Source organism: Salmo trutta, chromosome 34 (assembly GCF_901001165.1).
Source record: "Salmo trutta chromosome 34, fSalTru1.1, whole genome shotgun sequence".
Taxonomy (NCBI): Eukaryota; Metazoa; Chordata; class Actinopteri; order Salmoniformes; family Salmonidae; genus Salmo; species Salmo trutta.
Window position 1 is genome coordinate 10,962,686 of NC_042990.1, and position 22,016 is coordinate 10,984,701.

At 42.2% G+C, this 22,016-nt stretch overlaps 2 protein-coding genes across 3 annotated transcripts; both read left to right on the forward strand.

Moving 5' to 3' along the window:
* The first annotated feature begins 8,506 nt into the window (after positions 1-8,506).
* On the forward strand, positions 8,507-13,225 carry LOC115173569 (proteasome subunit beta type-7). Its single transcript, XM_029731796.1, has 8 exons — positions 8,507-8,997; positions 10,788-10,881; positions 10,986-11,083; positions 11,250-11,390; positions 11,635-11,750; positions 11,992-12,050; positions 12,130-12,281; positions 12,390-13,225. Exons 1-8 carry the CDS (start codon positions 8,933-8,935, stop codon positions 12,499-12,501), a joined length of 837 nt encoding a protein of 278 aa, XP_029587656.1. The 5' UTR covers positions 8,507-8,932; the 3' UTR covers positions 12,502-13,225.
* Positions 13,226-13,315: 90 nt separating this feature from the next.
* LOC115173573 (histone H3-like centromeric protein A) lies at positions 13,316-20,652 on the forward strand. Of its 2 annotated transcripts, none has more exons than XM_029731800.1 (5): positions 13,316-13,415; positions 15,608-15,788; positions 17,365-17,495; positions 17,974-18,048; positions 20,053-20,652. In XM_029731800.1, exons 2-5 carry the CDS (start codon positions 15,656-15,658, stop codon positions 20,179-20,181), a joined length of 468 nt encoding a protein of 155 aa, XP_029587660.1. In that variant the 5' UTR covers positions 13,316-13,415; positions 15,608-15,655; the 3' UTR covers positions 20,182-20,652. The 2 variants fall into 2 exon arrangements, with proteins under 2 accessions (XP_029587660.1, XP_029587661.1); XM_029731801.1 differs by lacking the exon at positions 13,316-13,415 and adding an exon at positions 13,461-13,661.
* Positions 20,653-22,016: the final 1,364 nt, after the last annotated feature.

Here is a 22,016-nt window from a genome sequence, read left to right on the forward strand (position 1 = left end):
AATACCAACCCTCCTCACTCTACCAAACTCCCCAGTTAGTCCCAATCTATGTATTATTAATTTATTTTTTATTTCACCTTTATTTAACCAGGTAGGCCAGTTGAGAACAAGTTCTTATTTACAACTGCAACCTGGCCAAGAGAAAGCAAAGCAGTGTGACACAAACACAGAGTTACACATGGGATAAACAAACGTACAGTCAATAACGCAATAGAACAATCTATATACAGTGTGTGCAAATGTAGTAAGATTAGGGAGGTAAGGCAATAAATAGGCCGTAGTGGCGAAATAATTACAATATAGCAATTAAACACTGGAGTGATAGATGTGCAGAAGATGAGTGTGCAAGTAGAGATACTGGGGTGCAAGTAGAGATACTGGGGTGCAAAGGAGCAAATAAAATGCTTCCCATAGTTATGCATTACTACCAGCCATTACCCACTGATTACCCACTGACAGTTGTACTACTACAAGACAATTAATGTCCACAATCAGATCTATTTGAACATTCTATTATTACATATACAGTGAGTGTACAAAAATTAGGAACACCTGCTCTTATCATGACATAGACTGACCAGGTGAAAGCTATGACCCCTTATTGATGTCACTTGTTAAATCCACTTCAATCAGTGTAGATGAAGCGGAGGAGACTGGTTTAAGAAGGATTTTTAAGCCTCGAGACGAATGAGACATGGATTGTGTATGTGTGCCATTCAGAGAGTAAATGGGCAAGACAAAAGATTGAAGTGTCTTTGAACGGGGTATGGTAGTAGGTGCCAGGCGCACCGGTTTGAGTGTGTCAAAAACTGCAACACCGGTTTTTTTTACGCTCAACAGTTTCCCATGTGTATCAAGAATGGTCCAAAGGACACTCAGCCAACTTGACACAACGATGGGAAGCATTGGGAGTCAACATGGGCCTGTGGAACACTTTCGACACGTTGTAGACTCCACGCCCCGACGAAATTGAGGCAGTTCTAAGGGCAAAAGGGAGGGTGCAACTCAATATAAGGAAAGTGTTCTTAATGTTTTGTACACTCAGTGTATGTATGGACTGTGTTCCATTTAATTATGTGGATTGAGTTTTAATATTTAATTCTATGGGATGGATACCTCTGCACGGAAGGTTCATTCCATCATCCATTATGACATGGAACCTTCCATTGTTCACTACATGCAAGGTTCCAAGAACACACATTTCCCTCAAACAGGTACTTTTCCTTCAGATCCACCATGCCGAGAGGGAGAAAGGTATGGTTTTTATGTTTTAGGATTATCTTTTTTTTTTACCATTGATATTACAGATTATTATTAAACCATTGTGGTTTATTTATGTACTGCTAATGTAAATAGCATAAGCTTGTTTTAACAATGTGTACATATTTCTCACAATACCCAGAAGAGAACAAGCATCACTGCTAAATGTACTGAGGCTTCCAGGTAATGACCTCTCTACTTAACACACACACACACCCACTGAATGACAGACAGACAGGAGTCCATCTTCCCTGGTGGAGGTTCCTGTACCAACCTAGGTTCCTGATCAGCAAGTCCACATGAAGCCATTGGTGAACCCTGTGTTGAAGCCTGTGGTGAATTCTGTGAAGAATTCTGTGGTGAACCCTGTGGTGGCCCTACTGCAAAAGGTATGTAAAAAAATTGGTCATTTAAGAGTCTAATGTGTTACATAAAGATAATGTATGTTAACAGAGTGACATACAGTATCATATTCATTTGTATAGCAATTGACAATAACCACGTACAGTACCAGTCAAAAGTTTGGACACACCTACTCATTCAAGGGTTTTTCTTTATTTTGACTATTTTCTACATTGTAGAATAATAGTGAAAACATCACAACTATGAAATAACACATATGGAATCATGTATTAACCAAAAAAAGTGTTAAACAAATCAAAATATATTTTATACTTGAGATTCTTCAAAGTAGCCACCGTTGCCTTGATGACAGCTGTGTACACTCTTGCCATTCTCTCAACCAGCTTCATGACGAATGCTTTTCCAACAGTCTTGAAGGAGTTCCCACATATGCTGAGCGCTTGTTGGCTGCTTTTCCTTCACTATGCGGTCCAACTCAGCCCAAACCATCTCAATTGGGTGATAGTCCCACTAAGCGCAAACCAGATGGGATGGCGTACTCCTGCAGAATGCTGTGGTAGCCATATTGGTTAAGTGTGCCTTGAATTTGAAATCAATCGCAGACAGTGTCACCAGCAAAGCGTCTCCACACCATAACACATCCTCCTCCATGCTTCATGGTGGGAACCACACATGCAGATATAATCCGTTCACCTTCTCTGCATCTCACAAAGACACGGCAGTTAGAACCAAAAATCTCAAATTTGGACTCATCAGACCAAAGGACAGATTTTCACAGTCTAATGTCCATGTCCTCGTGTTTCTTGGCCCAAGCACGTCTCTTGTTCTCACTGGTGTCCTTTAGTAGTGGTTTCTTTGCAGCAATTCGACCATGAAGGCCTGATTCATGCAGTCTCCCCAGAACAGTTGATGTTGAGATGTTTCTGTTACTTGAACTCTGTGAACCATTTATTTGGGCTGCAATCTGAGGTGCAGTTAACTCCAATGAACTTATCCTCTGCAGCAGAGGTAACTCTGGGTCTTCCATTCCTGTGGTGGTCCTCATGAGAGCCAGTTTCATCATAGCGCTTGACGGTTTTTACGACTGCACTTGAAGAAACGTTCAAAGTTCTTGAAATTTTCCAGATTGACTGACCTTCATGTCTTAAAGTAATGATTGTCAGTCGTTTCACTTTGCTTATTTGAGCTGCTCTTGCCATAATATGGACTTGGTATTTTACCAAATAGGGCTATCTTCTGTATCCCCTATCTTGTCACAACACAACTGATTGGCTTAAACGCATTAAAAAGGAAAGAAATTCCACAAATGAACTTTTAACAAGGCACACCTGTTAATTAAAATGCATTCCAGGTGACTACTTCATGAAGCTGGTTAAGAGAATGCCAAGTGTGTGCAAAGCTGTCATCAAGGCAAAGGGTGGCTACTTGAAGAATGTAAAATATAAAATATATTTGGATTTGTTTAACACTTTGTTGGTTACTACATGATTCCATATGTGTTATTTCATAGTTTTGATGTCTTCACTATTATTCAAAAATATAGAAAATAGTAAAAAAAAAATGGGATGAGTAGGTGTGTCCAAACTTTTGACTGGTACTTTACTTTCAAAATCCCTGTCAGTTCTTTCATTTACTTGCAGCAAGCCATTGCCAACCCACTTGAGGCACCTAGGTGACATGGCTACAACATGGACAAATTAGAACAAGTAACGGGAATAACACCCTTCTGGCTCAATGTGGCAGAGAGATTCATCAACGATGTGTGCGATAATGTCTTTCAAGATCTGCAGTATTACAAGTCTAAAGGGATCCCTGTAGATCTCTCTGATTTCGCTTCATTTCAAGATGTTGGAGATAAGAGAGTCTTTAAGCATTGGGAGGACTACACAACAGACGAGTTTACCTTGATTGTTGGCCATCTGACTGGGCTCGTCCTCAATAACCTCATGGATAAGTTCATGAAGGAGTGCCGAGGGGACATCAGTAAGCACGAGTGTCTGACAGACCTAGGTTTCAACATGGACGTCTGCAATTTTCTTCGTGGATGGGAGGATTTCGCAGTCAGCATGACCGTGGTAAACGGACAGGGGATCAGTCGCACTCCGGGACCACTGTCCATGCCCGCCTGTTGGCCAAGGCGCCATTGTCGACCAACGCCGTGGCCCGAGAGTGCTCTCAAATCCACAAAAACTGGTGTAGAGGAGAGAGCAGGAGTCAACAGAACAGCCAACTCTGGATCAGAATCATCTGGGCCCTTAGTCACCAATAACCACAGTCAGGTAGCCAGTAGCACACAGAGACGCCCCAAATTGCAGCAGGGACAGAAAGAGATCACAGGTTTAGTGACCCAAACAGTTCTACGGTCGATTGCTGATCTTGGAAGGCATGGAGATCTACCCAACACCATCCACTGGACATCGTTCATCCTCTGACAAGAAACAAAATGAGCATACTGCATTTCTGTTCTAGCAAAAAGCTCAAATTTGGCAATAAAGACATTAAACAAAGAAAATCTTGGTTCCTTTACCAATTATTCCCGTACCAATTATTGTCGATATGGGTGTTGAGATTTGCAGTAGGCCTAAATATTGCAAATTGTCGTTTCTTTTTTTGTCATGATGCATTTTTTGTTTTCTTTATGAAGGTCAATATCACGGAAAGCTCATGCTACTGCTCCATCATTAATTAGATTAGTAAAATGTTGGTATTTTTTATTGTTGATTGGAGCCTTTACAATGTTGCCCTCAATGCCATTGCACAGTGGCCTAGCAGCAGACGTTCTTCAACTGAACAGCCTATGAACACTGTGGACTCTGTTTGCACATGGACAGCTCCCAGTGCTGAATTGCTCAACTCAGAATGTGGGCCTGCTTCAACATTAGTTACCCCAAACCAAATCTAATTGTCATTCTGGAGCAGGGGAAAGAACTGAACATAAAAGGGACATAAATCAGTGTGGTGTCTTCTGCTTCACATTCCTTATCAAGCCACAATAGGGCCCTCCATTCTCATTGCACGTGGTGCGGCATGCCGTGGTCATCTTAGTCAGATAGTATACGTGGAAAGGATGAAAGAGTCACTGGCCTTTTATCAATTAGATTGGCTCACCTCCTGCGTCCTCCTTTTGGAAAAGGGTCAAGGTTAATTGTACAAAACCCCGCCCACTCTCCTCCTACCTGGAGGGGAGCCCTCCCCTCATTGGTCGCCACACACCTCCATCAAAGCTTGTTAAGAACAATCACGTCCACCTGAAAGAGGCGGAGCTACCCCTTTAAATGCCCCACCTGCAGTCGCTCCTCCCCTTTCAACCAAACAGCACGGCCCACTAGAGATGCGTTACTGACTGTGCATATTGTATGACTGTGGTGTATGGCGACCAAGGTATTTAATTCCGATTTGTGAATTTAAGTGCACTTCCCTTATTTGCCAATTGTGTAACGCTAGCGTTTTGAGTATTTATTTTGGGTATGTTTGTCCTTTTTACCATGCGCCTCTGTTTTACATTAATATAATTTCTGTCTGTGCCTAGACATCCATTTCTCACCCTCTGCATCTTTCAGCTGTGACATTTTTCACCAGCTGTGACATTTTACCTTTAGAAGCCTACAGACTTGTTTCAATAAAAATTCAATGACTACCCTCTCCTTGTGTTCTTGCAGACATGCCCATTATCTCCTACCCAGTCTGTTATTTTACAGTAATTGATACGAGGCAGCGAAGAGCGAAAGTGGACAAACGCGCTTGTATGAAAACTCTTCTTCAAATTGCACGTCATCAGGCAAATGTGTCCAGGGGACATGGGGAGCTATTCTGCAGCCTGATGGTCTGGAGGTAGAAGCTATTGGCCAGTGACAGTTTTTGCTATGGTAATGCCCACGTCTGAGTGATGGAAGCGGGGAGAACAGGCTGTGGCTGAGGTCCCTGATCTTGGCCTTCCTGTGACACCTGGTGTTGTTGATGTCCTAGAAGGCAGGCAGTGTGCACCAATTAGTGCTTTTGGCTGAGTGTACCACCCTCTAGAGCCTTGTGGTCAGCGGCGGTGGAGTTGCCGTACCAGGCTGTGATGCAACTGACAGTATGCTCTCGATGGTGCTCCTGTGGAACACTTGGCCCTCTGGGACAGGCCGAATTTCTACTTTCTGCGGTTGAGTTGCTGTCGTGTCACCATGGTGTCTGTGGTTTGACCATTCTGACTCCTCTGAGATGTGGATGCCGAGAAACTGAAGCTTTCCGTCTCCACTGGCCCAGTTGATGAGGATGGGGGCGTGCCCAGCCTGATTCCTCCTGAAGTCCACAATCGGCTCCTTTTTGTTTTGCTGATGTTGAGGGAGAGGTTGTTTATGCCGTCAGTGCCTACCTCTCTGTAGGCTCTACCATTGCTGGTAATCAGGACTACTACTGTTGTGGTGTTAACTTGGAGTTGGAACTGAGGCCACGCAGTCGTGGCTACACAGGAGGGGACTGAGGATGCACCCTTGTGGGGGCCCCCAGTGTTGATGATCCGTGTGGAGGTGATGTTGCCTACCTTCACCACCTGGGGGTGGTCCATCAGGAAGACCAGGACAGTTGTATATGGAGGGGTTCAGGGCTGTGAGCATAGTGGGTACTATGGTATTGACGACTGAGCTGTAGTTGAACAATATCCTCACATATGCTTTCCTTTTGTCCAGGTGGGTGAGGGCAGTGTAATGGCGATTGCGCCGTCCGTGGAGCTGTCGGGGCGGTAGGTGTACTGGAAGTAATGTGGTCTTTAGCTAGTCTTTTGATGCACAGGCAGCCAATTCAGATTTTGATATTTAATTGGTCGTTTGACCAATCAGATCAGCTCTGAAAAAGATCTGATGTGATTGGTCAAGGCCAATAGTGGGAAATAGTGGGATCAGAATTTGGCTGCCTGTCTAAATGCAGCAAGAGGGACACAATTTTCCATTTGACCAGTGGTGGGGTACTGTCCTGGCCACACATAAATCAGAAACCACACCCTAGCTACACGTATACCTGCCATGTCTACAAGTCTCCTGAAATGAGGCTTTCAACTTGGTGGCAGACTTCTCCCTGCCGAGGATGTTTCTCATGTGTTTCTGCTACCAAAGCAGGAGACCTGACATCCATCCATCCCTGTGCAACATGAAGACTGAGAGAAAATATAAAAAAGTTCCCTTTAGCCTACATATAATTATGTTGATAAAGTGTTGCATTTCAAAGTAATATTAAACATACAGTACATTTACACAGACATGTCCCACACTCCAAACTGGTACCTCACAAATAGCCTAGGTTATGCCATTGATAGCATGACTGTAGATGGCATGTTAACTTTTTTAATCACGCTATAGACATGCATATAAAATGTAGTAGGCTTATTCACACTCCACCCCTTTTTCATTGCTGCTTTCATTTTATGTTCTATAATTAACACCTTTGGAAAATGAACAGCTGCAGAATTGGTACAAACAGCAGGTTGTGAACCTATTTTAGGCCGCCTATCTGGTATCCTTGTGACATCCCTAACCCATGGACCCCAAACCGGCTGCACGCGTGCGCCATCGTGCATAAATGTATTTTGTCCCCAACACCAAACGCTATCACGACACGCAGGTTAAATATCAAAACAAACTCAACCAATTATATACATTTGGGGACAGGTCGAAAAGCATTAAACATTTATGGCAATTTAGCTAGCTTGCACTTGCTAGCTAATTTGTCCTTTTTAGCTAGCTCGCTGTTGCTAGCTAATTTGTCCTGGGATATAAACACTGAGTTATTTTACCTGAAATGCACAAGGTCCTCTACTTCGCCAATTAATCCACACATAAACCGGTCAACCGAATCGTTTCTAGTCATCTCTCCTCCTTCCAGGCCTTTTCTTCTCTTGGCTTTATATTGCGATTGGCAACTTTCATAAATTAGGTGGTGATTGGCATCTAAACTTTCATAGTATTACCACTACGACCGGCAACAAAGTTCATCTTTCAATCACCCACGTGGGTATAACCAATGAGGAGATGGCACATGGGTACCTACTTCTATAAACCAATGAGATGGGAGAGGCAGGACTTGCAGCGCGATCTGCTTCAGAAATAGGAATGACTTCTATTTTAGCCCTTGGCAATGCAGACATTCGTTGACGCACGTGGCAGTGTGGGTGCAAGATTTCTAAATTTATTTGCAGCGCACGCGACGCGAACGGTGTTGTCAGGGAAATAGAAGTCAGAAATAGAACTGACGCAGATCGCACTGCAAGTCCTGCCTCTCCCATCTCCTTATTGGTTTATAGAAGCAGGTACCCACATGCCATCTCCTCATTGGTTATACCCACGTGGTTGACTGAGACGAACAAGGTCAGTGGCGGTAATGCACCTAATTTATGAAAGTTGCCAATCGCAATATAAAGCCATGAGAAGAGGAGATATGACTAGAAACGTTTCGGTTGACTGGTTTATGTGTGGATTAATTGTCAGAGTAGAGGACCTTGTGCATTTCAGGTAAAATAACAACTCAATGTTTATATCCCAGGACAAATTAGCTAGCTAAATAGGACAAATTAGCTAGCTAAATAGGACAAATTAGCTAGCTAAATAGGACAAATTAGCTAGCTAAATAGGACAAATTAGCTAGCTAAATAGGACAAATTAGCTAGCAAGTGCAAGCTAACTAGTTAAATAACCATATGTGTTTAATGCTTTTCGACCTGTCTCCAAATTAATGTCATTGGTTCAGAGTTTGTTTTGATATTTTAACCTGCGTTTCGGTGATCGCGTTTGGTGTAGGGGCGCAAAATAATTGTATGCACGATGGAGCACGCGCGCAGCCGGTTTGGGTTCCGTGTTACCATTTTTCCGTTAATGGAGTAGGGACGTCAGAATTGGGACACCCAAAGATCCCATTCCTATCAACCAACCAGCCATTGAGAATCCATTTTGTTCTGTTTTGACAAGATGGGATACAGTTTCAGATTTGACTTTTTGCAGCAAGTTAGAATTTACGTAGCAGGTTAGGAGGATTAGGTTAGAAGGCTTAGCTAAAATTAAAAACAAATCAACTTTTGAAGTTAATTTGACAAGCTGTAACCCTTCTAGCCATGACAATGTTGTGCTCCCTGTCCTATACTGTATTTTGATTCGTCTGAGGCGGTGTTAAAATTGAAAGTGAAAGTTCACCCCACGAAACGCTGACACATCCAACCGAGACAGTTTACCGTGTAAGCGTTTAACAAAGTAAAAGGGGTTGAAAAGTAAAGTGCAGTAGGCTCTCTCCTTTCACCTGAGGGTTCTCGAGTTGTGGATTCGTTCGCCCATCTTGATTGAAGATGCTCCATAATTCTCGACCTCCCCAACCTCAAAGCGCTGGTTTTTCCTTTGAGAACACTCGCAGGTGAGTTCATTTCTTAGTGGTCCACAGGGTAATTTGAGAAACATTTACTGCAATTCATTTTTTATGTATTGTGACTGAGGTGGATGTCAGGGGTTCGAGTTAAGACCATAACATTGATCGAGACCCAATTCGCGCACAATTAAAGGGCAACTCCACCACTTTTCAACCAAATTTTCATTATCTCAGCACAATACCAATGTCAACCAGAGGCTTTTGGGAGGAACTATACGAGGACTGGCTGATTGTAATGGTATTAAACATATGGCAACCACGTTTGACTCTTCCATTTTTTTCCATTCCACCAACTACAATGAGCCCACCCTCCTATAGTCCAAAGGAGGCTGGTTGGAGGAGCTAACGTGTGAAAAGGGCACATTTTCTTTGTTTTGTAGTAAGAAATATATAAAGTTATACCAGATGACATCAAAAGTTAAAACATTTTCAAACACTGAGATTCACGGGGATGTGGAAAGCAAGGAAATACCTTCCCTTGTTGCAGGTTTTGAAAATCACTACTTTTAATCATACCCTGTGATTAAACAATTTTATAGCCTTTAACTTTTTAACCACAGATCATAGAAACAGTTTATACAAGCATTTCACTACACCTACAATAACATCTGCTAAATATGTGTGACCAATAACTTTTTTTTAGATAGGTTTTGTGCTGGAGATGATTGAGGTTAAAAAGTGACAGAATTTATTTTAATTTTATTCAATTTGTCTGGTTGTGTAAAATTGTGAACAAACCGAAAAATAATGAACAATATTGCAGTTTAAAACAGGATAATTACTGTAGGCCTACATTGTTACCATGTAAATAGTTTTAGACAGTAGAGGAAGATTTCCTGAATTTCTGGTTTTAGTAGGCTTGTTTATAGCCTGACAGTTTTTTTGGGGGGGCCCGATATCGTTTTTTTGGGGGGGGGGGGCAAAACTTACCAATACCGATATCTGCCAATACTGTTTTACAGTGGGGAAATTAAAAAGTGTAATTTTTCCACACTGAATGCTCATAAATTGCCATCCAGAAGAGTCCAATAACTATGCTTCACATTTTGATTTCATACATTGTGACAATGACACATGAGAATGCCCATAAGTGTTCAGATCAGCATGAGATTTACTTTTTTCATCCAATGAATTGAATGTCTTATTGGTGGCGTTATCGGCTGATACGGTAGTGTTATGGCAGATATCTAAAAATCAAATTGTATTTGTCACGTGCTGAAGACAACCTTACCTTGAAATGCTTACTTAAAAGCCCTTAACCAACAAATTAAGAAAAAGTAATATTTACTACAAGTTTTAAAGTAACACAAAATAACCAGGCTATATACAGGGGGTACCGAGTCAATGTGCGGGGGTTAACAGGTTAGTCGAGGTAATTGAGCCAATATGTACATGTAGGTAGGGGTAAAGTGACTATGCATAGATAAAACAGCAAGTAGCAGTAGTGTAAGAAAAAAAAGGGGGGGGGCATATAGTACAGGCATTTGATTAACTGTTTGACATTCTTATGGCTTGGGGGCAGAAGCTTTTAAGGAGCCTTTTAGACCTAGACTTGGCGCTAAGGTACCACTTGCCGTGTGGTAGCAGAGAATTCTGAGTAGGGTTGCTGGAGTCTTTGACAAATTTTTAGGGCCTTCCTCTGACTTGTATAGAGGTCCTGGTGGCAGGACCTCTATACGCTTTACCCCAGTGATCGGCCAGGCTCTGCTTAGGCCAACACAAAGCCAGCTTCTCTAAATATACCCAACATTGCATAATAACAAGTTCTCACTTTGCAGGAATGCTGTGTTGGAGGGGAATTTGTCAGAGCTTGGTTACAGTTCTCCTAAGGCAAGGAAGACTGGAACCACCATCGCTGGCATAGTATTCAAGGTGAGAATCAGTCATTATATATTTTCTGTTTACTGTGATGTAGTGGTCTCAGGATTGAGCTCAGCACAAAGTATGATTATAGTTTGCGTTTCCTCCTGCCACAGGATGGGGTGATACTTGGAGCTGACACAAGAGCCACTGATGACATGGTGGTAGCTGACAAGAATTGCATGAAGATCCACTACATTGCTCCCAACATCTAGTAAGTGCCAGAAATAATACACCTTGTACAGTATAATAGTGTAGCTTGTATAACCCATATGTAGTTGAGCATCAGCCCCTGTACAATGGTATGCACAGACTGGGGCTTTTGTTGGTGTCTATTTGAACCACCATGTTTCACCCACTAATCTCAATTTTTATTGTAGCTGTTGTGGAGCAGGTGTGGCTGCAGATGCAGAAGTCACCACTCAGATGATGTCATCCAATGTGGAGCTGCACTCACTCAGCACAGGACGTCCTCCCCTTGTTGTCACGGTTACCCGACAACTGAAACAGATGCTCTTCAGGTGAGAGAGCATGAATGAGTCTGTGACGATGGGAAAATAAGACATCTACAGTGGCCATTCTCATAACATTATTTGCATGCTGACAATCTAGTTACTTTCCAGACCATAATAGAAAACTGCCACAATAGTGCCTTCATCAATATCAAATCCCGCATTTGATTACAATTTTATCACAAACATTGATGATGCTATTACATTGTAGCTCTCCACCTAAATTGTGGCTTCTGCAATGCTTCCATTCCAGGTACCAGGGACATATTGGCTCCTCTCTGATTGTTGGAGGTGTGGATGTGACTGGCGCTCACCTCTACAGTGTCTACCCACACGGCTCCTATGACAAACTACCATTCCTTACTATGGGTATTGATCTCCATTTGTTTATCTAGTCAATGCTTGACTTTATCAGCGATGGAGACTTTTTTTTGCACCATGTCCTTGTGTTTCAGTCCAGCATAATCAGATGGATGCCTGTCTTGTTTGTCTTTGGTAATCATCTGCCATCAAATAATTAATCTGGGCCGTGGGAAGAGCTTCTAATGGTAAGTTGTATTGAATATTGAAACATTAGAAAAAGGTAACAGTACTGCCGTTCTATTTGCAGGTTCAGGAGCAGGTGCAGCTATTTCTATCTTTGAAGACAGATACAGACCAAACATGGAGGTGAGATGCTGTTATTTTTCATTGAACAGTTAATTTCATCCAATGTATTGCTCACCTGTCTTATCTGTCTCTTGCTCAGCTGGAAGAGGCTAAAAAGCTGGTGCGGGATGCCATTGCTGCTGGGATTTTCTGTGACTTGGGCTCTGGCAGTAACGTGGACCTGTGTGTCATCACTCAGGCAGGGGTTCAGTACCTTAGGAGCTATGACCAACCTGCCCAGAAGGGGAAAAAGTGAGCCATACAAGTTTCTACTGGGCAATTGTGTGATTATTACTTGATTATTCATAATGGGAATTACAATATACTGTAAATATTTCCTTTCTCTTTGCCCATTTCCAGAGAAGGACAGTACAAGTACAAGCCTGGCACCACTGCAGTTTTAACAAAGACCGTCACACCCCTGCCTCTGGACGTCGTTGATGAATCAATTCAGCTTATGGACGCTCAGTAAAATCTATGCTGCTGCAAGCGTTATCAAACCCACATGAATTCCAAAACTCATTAGTAAAAATGTCTACTTTAATTCTAAATCCTGACCGGTACTTACTACCAAAATACAACTAATGCATTTAGATGTTTTTATTAAACCTATTAGCACAGGGCTGCCCAACCTTCTTCCTGGAGATCTACAGTCCTGTGGGTTTTCAGTCCAATCCTACTTTAACAAGCCTGATTCTGCTAATTAGCTGCTCAACAAGACCTTAACTAGCTGAATCAGATATGCTAAATTAGGGTTGGACTGAACCTACAGGACAGATCTCCAGGAAGAGTTGGGCAGCCCTGCTTCTACCAGAACATGCATGCAATAGTACAGCACAGTCACTATGATAACTCCACACCTGAATCTGTTGAATATGCCTGTATAATTGTTCTTACACCAGCCTGCCCAGAGCTGCTGTCCAGAGCTACAAAGAGTTACAACTGAGCTGCCTAGAGTTACACCAACCTGCCCAGAGCTACAAAGCTACTTTGTTATATTACTAGAGTATGACATACTACTGCTAGATATGCTGTTACTAGTGTAACAAAGATTTTTATAGCCAACCGATGCTTCACATTTATACGTCAGGTGAAATATCTGGCTCATTGTTGTATCTGTGATTGTACGTTAACGTCATGTTAAATCACATGCTCGAGCTGACTGACTTATCCAATAAACAAGCAGCTTCACTTTCTCTAACACCACCCATTGGAGTAACGGTAAACAAGGCGTTTTCATACGCCCATCGATACATCTCATTGGCTCTGCGAGGAGACGGATACTAAGGAGCGTCGTTTGAATTTCTGTCACATTGGTTCAGCGAGAGGTTTAGTCTTTGGTGCATTGTTGACAAAAAGCTCTTTACATAAGATTTATATCGGCTGGTAAGTGTGGAATTTCGACACGTTCAAAAATTATCCTAGCTCTGTATGGTTTGCTTAGTTAGCGGTGGCATGCTTGCTCAATAGCTAGCTAATTAGTAGCTAACTAATTTAGTAGATGCAAAGCTCTACGAAGAACTAGTTACGTAACGTTAGCTTTCTTACCTCCCGAAAATGAACGTGCTAGTTACCGTATTTTAATTCTTGATTTACAATTCTATGGGTTCAACCCGATGATAACTAGTTAATGTAAGTAGCTTGTGCCGAATTGGCTAACTATCTGCTTGTTACCTTTTGAGTAAATGCGGGTTTGCATTGTTTCCAGTTTGGCCCTGGTTGAGTTCAGAGGCATATCCAGGACGGTGCAACGTTACAGAACGTTCAGACACTTAACGTTAAGCTGTTTTCTAGCGGTAGGTCCATAAGAATGAGCTAATGATGCGCGATTTCGCATCTCTTGTCAGGACACTGTACTGAGGAGCTAGCCAACAACACAGCTACGACAATCATTTCAAACTGGAAATGCTGCCTTTTAGTTTGAAAAGAAAAGCTGACTGTCTCATCCCAACTTTTTCATTAGTGACAACTGAAGATCGAATTTCAATATTGAAACAGTTTTGCCAATGTCGGAGACACTGACGGCAAGGTTTATAAAACCTCTGCTGTTAAATCAAATGCTAGTCTAACAGAAATGGGAGATGTCTAGATGCTTTTTTTATAGTAGAGATCAAGTTTATAAATTGCCTGGCTGGGCTGATGAGACAGTGGATTGCACAGTGAGATGGAACAGATTAAATATTCATTTAAATGTCAGCTTTAGCTGGTGGTAATTTGTGGAACTGACACTGGCTGGAATGCGGTTTTAACCAATCAGCATCCAGGATTAGACCCATCCGTTGTATTATGTTTTATGTATAACAGATTGCTTATCTTCAGAACGTTCAGATGTAGTGAAGAACGTTGCACCTATCAGAACACCCCCCTGAACGTGACCCCACAATGTCATGCCTAAGCCTAACATGACACAGCCAGAGTTACCAGACCATGGTAGATGCTAAGTGGGACCCTTGAGACAATCCTACCCTGAACCCTAAAATTGTCACTGAGGGGGTTTGATTAACCTGGCCCGAGGTACACCGGGCTATGGCATTTTTAAATCAACCTTCTTTGTTTTTGATAACTTGCTTTGGCTTGGCTAGCTAATATAGTGTGGTATTAATGATGCGGCAACACCAGATCAACACCATCAGCTTTTTGGCCAACTGCACCGGTTCTTAGAGGTGGACAGCGGTGTGAGGCGATGCAGAGGCTCGCCTCGTAGGGGGCTTTTCCGGACTACTGCTGAGGAGTAGTGGTTATACTGCCGCTTTTACAGTCGCTGAAGCCTCACCCAGGTGGTTGCTACAATTCAGTAGTGGACGATCCAGCTTGCCTACGGAGAAGGAGCTGTGAACATCAAAGACGACGAGGTGCCCGATGAAGAGCTCCGTGGCCTGTTTGTCAGATGTTTTTACCTACCTCCCTGGCTGCTCCATCTATGCTCCATCTGCTCAAGATACTACTTTTCGGAACTGCCTATCATCTAATGTTGTTGAAGACCATCACCCAAGAACTGACACATGTTTTTTAAGCAACTTTGAGATTCTACTTGTTTTTAATTAAAAAAAAATTAAATGTATTTAACCAGGCAAGTCAGTTAAGAACAAATTCTTATTTACAATGATGGCCTAGGAACAGTGGGTTAACTGTTCAGGGGCAGAACGACAGATTTTTACCTTGTCAGCTCGGGGATTCGATCTAGCAACCTTTCAGTTACTGGCCCAACGCTCTAACCACTAGGCTACCTGCCTCCCCTTTTGTAATGAAAAGCGCTATATAAAATGTATTATTACACATGCATAATTATGTCACTTTTGTCTTGAACCGAATTCGCTGTCGGACAGAGGGGCACCTGGCTCACTCCTGGTAGGCAGCCCGGTTCCAAATCAATTTTTTTTCTTTTTTCAGTATGCATTTTGAGTCCAACCCTTTCGATTCTTCTTTTTTAATATACACCATATGGCTAACAGGGTAGTGTGTGTGTGATGACATGCAAGATTAATGACGAAGACCATGCAAACCTATATGGTCAATACTGGAGCAAGTCACAACGCATTTACTTTTCTCTATCTCCTCTATCTCCTCTTCACTACCAGGCAACAGTTTGGCTTCATTTACACTGTTTTGTGAACTAGTATTGGAGGATGCCCCGTCGCGATCCTGACAGTTCTTCTGCAAGCCGGCGCAAGGGTGCAGTACCCAAGCGTCGGCCTCCAGCCTCCACCGCGACTGCTTCAACCTCAAAGGCAAAGGCACCACGGCTGAGCGGACCATCGGGTGAGGGGAATAGGGAGAAGGGGGAATGTGGGTTGGACTCATGGCTTCTCAATGCTTACACTGAAGCAAACTGTTTTTGTTTAGCTATGTACGGTGCATTCGGAAATTATTCAGACCTTGACTTTTTCCACATTTTGTTACGTTACAGCCTTATTCTAAAATTGAGTTTTAAAAAAAATCCATGATCAATCTACACACAATACCCGATAATGACAAAGCAAAAACAGGTTTTTAGAAATTTTAGCAAATGTATTAAATAAAAAAAACTGAAATAACACATTTACACAAGTATTCACCCTTTACTCAGTACTTTGTGGATTCACCTTTGGCAGCGATTACAGCCTATGTTCAGGTCTCTCCAGAGATGTTCAAGTCTGGGCTCTGGCTGGGCCACTCAAGGACATTCAGAGACTTGTCCCGAAGCCACTTCTGTGTTGATTTTGCTTAGAGTTGTTGTCCTGTTGGAAGGTGAACCTACTCCCCATTCTGGGGTCCTGAGCGCTCTGGTGCAGGTTTTCATCAAGGATCTCTGTACTTTGCGCTGTTCATCTTTCCCTCGATCCAGACTAATCTCCCAGTCCCTGCCGCAGAAAAACATCCCCACAGCATGATGCTGCCACCACCATGCTTCACCGTAGGGATGGTGCCAGGTTTCCTCCAGACGTGACACTTGGCATTCAGGTCAAAGAGTTCAATCTTGGTTTCATCAGACCAGAGTATCTTGTTTCTCATGGTCTGAGAGTCCTTTAGGTGCCTTTAGGCAAACTCCAAATGGGCTGTCATGTGCCTTTTACTGAGGAGTGGCTTCCTTCTGGCCACTCTACCGTAAAGGCATGATTGGTGGAGTGCTGCAGACATTGTTGTACTTCTGGAAGGTTCTCCCATCTCCACAGAGGAACTCTGGAGCTCGTGTCATAGTGACCATCGGGTTCTTGGTCACCTCCCTGACCAAGTCCCTTCTCCCCCAATTGCTCAGTTTGGCCGGACGGCCAGCGTTAGGAAGAGTCTTGGTGGTTCCAAACTACTTCCATTTAAGAATGTTGGACCTTCAATTGCTGCAGAAATGTTTTGGTACCCTTCCTCAGATCTGCGCCTCGACACAATCCTGTCTCGGAGCTCTACACACAATTCCTTCGAGCTCATGGCTTGGTTTTTGCTCTGACATGCACTGTCAACTGTGGGACCTTATATAGACAGGTGTGTACCTTTCCAAATCATGTCCAATCAATTGAATATACCACAGGTGGATTCCAATGAAGTTGTAGAAACATCTCAAGGATGATCAAAGGAAACCAGATGTACCTGAGCTGAATTTCGAGTCTCATAGCAAAGGGTCTGAATACTTATGTAAATAAGGTATTTCTGTTTTTTATTTTTTCATTTGCATGTATTAAAAAAACAGGTTTTGCTTTGACATTATAGGTATTGTGTGTAGATTGAGGATTAAAAAAAAGGCTGTGACATAACAAAATGTGGGAAAAGAGAAGGGGTCTGAATGCTTTATGAATGCACTGTATGTGACCACTAGTTGAAAGTGTTGCAATGAAGAATTTAAAGATGATCTGGGTCCCTCTAGCCCCTGCAGGTCCAGCTCCCTCCCCGCAAAAAAAGAGAAGGTTTCGCCCTGGCAACCGAGCTCTGCTGGAAATTCGCAAGTACCAGAAAAGCACTGACTTGCTTTTGCGCAAGGGACCGTTTGCACGCCTGGTACGATACCTCTGGTTCTGTCCTTTCTTGTCTGGTAGAGGTTGGTTAGCACATGGCTCCTGCGAACTGATTTTACAACCACCATTTTGTCTATAGTCACCTTACATTCTTAGATGGATGCTGCCACTGTTTGACAGTACATTACTTGTTGATAATACATAGTTAGCCCAGTGAACTTGACCCTTTTTTTGGTTGCAAAATCAACAATTCCCCGCATATTATGCGAGAGCTTGCATATTTGACCAATCACCATACTATTACCGCATACAACAGTCAAATCATCGCAATATTATCTCACACAACTGACCAATCACCGTACTACAATAAGGGGGTTTGCAATTTTGACCAATTAAGCCACATGTCACCAAACATTCCCTTGTCAGTGCATTTTCTTGACAAGTTGGACAAAATCATTGCAAAATTACAGAATTGCCGCAGCAGTGAATTACAAGGTTGTTTACTCATGTTGACTACGCAGGTTCGGGAGGTGTGCCAGACTTATAGCAGGGACTTCATGAGATGGCAGGTGAACGCTCTTCTGGCCTTGCAGGAGGTATGTTGGTTCCCACTCCTGTGCTTATCTGAATAACTTTTATATCAATACTCAACCAGGGGTCTCCAACATTTTCTAGCATGAGAGCTACTTTATAAAAATGAAACAAGCTACACATTTTTCTCTAGCTTTCGAACAAGCACATTCTTCTCTCCCCTGCCACTCTTCCCCAGCTCCTGAGTGTACAAGAGAAAATAGTGCGCTGTATTTTCTGTCAATATACTGTTTTTAAAAAATAATGGTTAAATAAAACTCAAGAGGGGCACTATAAAATCGGATGAATTTTCTGTTTTAATTTGACTGTTTTTAGATTTATTTTTTAAATTGATGTTTGTATGAATTGATTTGTGTGTAATTCCCCTTTAATTGCACATCTGGCCCTTTTAACCTCTCTCGGGTATGTGGGACGAAATCGTCCCACCTAGTCAACAGCCAGTGGAATCGGGTGGCGCGATATTCAAAAACCTTAGAAATGCTATTACTTCAATTTCTCAAACATATGACTATTTTACACCATTTTAAAGACAAGACTCTCGTTAATCTAACCACATTGTCCGATTTCAAAAAGGCTTTACAACGAAAGCAAAACATTAGATTATGTCAGGAGAGTACCCAGCCAGAAATAATCACACACCCATTTTTTAAGCTAGCGTATAATGTCACAAAAACCAAAACCACAGCTAAATGCAGCACTAACCTTTGATGATCTTCATCAGATGACACTCCTAGGACATTATGTTATACAATACATGCATGTTTTGTTCAATCAAGTTCATATTTATATCAAAAAACAGCTTTTTACATTAGCATGTGACGTTCAGAACTAGCAAACATACCGAAAACTTCCGGTGAATTTACTGAATTACTCACGATAAACGTTCACAAAAAACATAACAATTATTTTAAGAATTATAGATACAGAACTCCTTTATGCAATCGCAGTGTCAGATTTTAAAATAGCTTTTCGGCAAAAGCACATTTTGCAATATTCTGAGTAGATAGCTCGCCATCACGGGCTAGCTAATTTGACACCCACCAAGTTTGGCGTTCACTAAACTCAGAATTACTATAAGAAAAATTGGATTACCTTTGCTGTTCTTCGTCAGAATGCACTCCCAGGACTTCTACTTCATCCACAAATGTTGTTTTGGTTCAAAATAATCCATAGTTATGTTCAAATATCCTCTGTTTTGTTCTTGCGTTCAAGACACTATCCGAACGGTGACGCGCGGACGCATGTTGTGACAAAAAAAAATCAAAATATTCCATTAACGTACTTCGAAGCATGTCAAACGCTGTTTAAAATAAATTTTTATGCGATTTTTCTCGTAAAATAGCGATAATATTCAGACCGGGAGACGTCGTTTTCGTTCAAAGACTGAAAGAAGAAAATGGACTCTTCATGTGCACGTGCGCACCCGTGTCATTGTTCTCAGATCGACCACTATCCAAATGCGCTACTGTTTTTCAGCCAGGGACTGCAGAGTCATCATTCAACGTTCTCATCACATCAACTGGCAGTGGCTACACATGGAGTGATAGACAAACGCCCGCACCACACCGGGGGAAAAAAGGGGCAATATTGCTGGAAATTAATTGGCATATATTGTGTTAAGTTTGGCTTTTTAAGCCAATAGTGGCTAACCAGCGGTGGGACGTCAATGTTGCGTTGGTTAAATAATAGCTGGGAGTTTGCGGTGTCTGATACTTGTGAGATTTGTTTTTGACAGTTTGTGGTGGAACACGTGACAATTACAGCTACTGGTAGCTCGCGATCGACATGTTGGAGACCCCTGCTCTAAACCCTTCTTACAGTTTAAAATGATTATAACATCATAGTACACAGTTTAAAATGATTATAACATCATAGTACACATTATTATTTGTATTTTTTCCATATTTGCATTAAAAAAAATCCCCTCTGCTTTTTTTCTATCCCTATTAATTGTGTTGTCAAAATGAACGTTTGCTGGTCCTTGTTTGACACCATTATTTCTCTTCCAGGCTGCAGAGGCTTTCCTCGTTTTACTGTTTTCCGACGCCTACCTGTGTACCATCCACGCCAAGCGTGTAACGCTGTTCCCCCGTGACATTCAGCTTGCCCGGCGAATTCGAGGAGTGGATGATCTCTGAGAATGCTCAGATGAGCAGTTTGGCTTGGGATGGGGTCTGTTGTTGCCTCTTTTTTTCCCACTCAAGCTCAGCCAAGGTGACCTTGGATCATGGACCATGGGGTGTTGAGGACCTAACAATGCTATGTTTTGATGCAAAGCATTAGTGGATCTAATTTGCCCCAAACATACATGCATTATGTTCATGCCAGTTATAACCTCAGTATATTCTATAACAAAATGCTAACTCAGGCAAAGACTATTGACCAATGTTTTGCATTTAGAAACACATATTTTCGTTGTACATTGTGAAGGGAAAACACTGTGTTGGGTATACTGCTTTAATTCATCTGTGTTTTGGACCTCATGGTACCTAAGCCAAGTTAGTATACTGGTAAAATCTGTAAAATATTAGATTTTCTGTAAATAATTTTTAGATAAATTGTTTTCATGTTGGATTTTAAATAAATGTTTTTATTCAGTACAAAAACAATTAGAAATTTCTCACATTTGTATACCTGTGTTTCATATGTGCAGGGATAAAATCGTAGAATTACATGTAGTGGATTATATGATGTCAATGGACAACCTGCTAATGACACATTCTGTAATGAAGGGTGGTGACCCATACAGCTATTGTACCACTACAGATCCATTCCTTAGAACCTGGACATTAGTTTCTTTCATGTTAACCTGTTATTTGTCATGCCCAATTATAACATGTCTCTGTGGTGTTTGTGTGCATGTGGTTTCATCCACCACCTTTTGTCTCATTGTATTTTCATCTGACGGTGTGGTGTTGCCAGATGCCCTTTTAGGCTCTCCCTTTTTTAATTGGTCTCTTGGGACAGCTTTCTGCTGCCTCCTGGCCCCTGATCTGTCTGCTTTCCCAGCAGGCAGCCAATCAGATCTTCTCACACCTGCCTGGAACAGCTTCAGATGGTCCTGTTTACAGGTGTGCTAAGGCATCACCTGTGACCGCGAAACACACTGGGCAACATTTTTGAGAGTTAGATGTTTAAACGGCGCAGCAGTTTTTGCGCAGCATCCCTTTAATGGCGAGGATTTTTTTTCGAGTCAAATAGAAGGCGTTCATGTATTCACATGGACAGAGAATAATACTGTTTATTCAAGTGCCATAATGTACATTAATGCATTTTAAAGGGGATATTATTCATGGATCCAAAATAAGTGCATTGAGTCCTATATCGACATAACCTGAAAGGCCGCTCAGCAAGGAAGAAGCCACTGCTCCAAAACCGCCATTAAAAAAAACCAGACTACGGTTTGCAACTGCACGTGGGGACAAAGATCGTACTTTTTGGAGAAATGTCCTCTGGTCTGATGAAACAAAAAATATAACTGTTTGGCCATAATGACTATCGTTATGTTTGGAGGAAAAGGGGGGAGGCTTGCAAGCCGAAGACCACCATCCCAACCGTGAAGCACGGGGGTGGCACCATCATGTTGTGGGGGTGCTTTGCTGCAGGAGGGACTGGTGAACTTCACAAAATAGATGGCATCATGAGGAAGTAAAATTATGTGGATATATTGACGCAACATCTCAAGACATCAGTCAGGAAGTTAAAGCTTGGTCGCAAATGGGTCTTCCAAATGGACAATGACCCCAAGCATACTTCCAAAGTTGTGGCAAAATGGCTTAAGGACAACAAAGTCAAGGTATTGGAGTGGCCATCACAGCCCTGACCTCAATCCCATAGAAAATGTGTGGGCAGAACTGAAAAAGCGTGTGCGAGCAAGGAGGCCTACAAACCTGACTCAGTTATACCAGCTGTGTCAGGAGGAATGGGCCAAAATTCACCCTACTTATTTTTGGAAGCTTGTGGAAGGCTACCC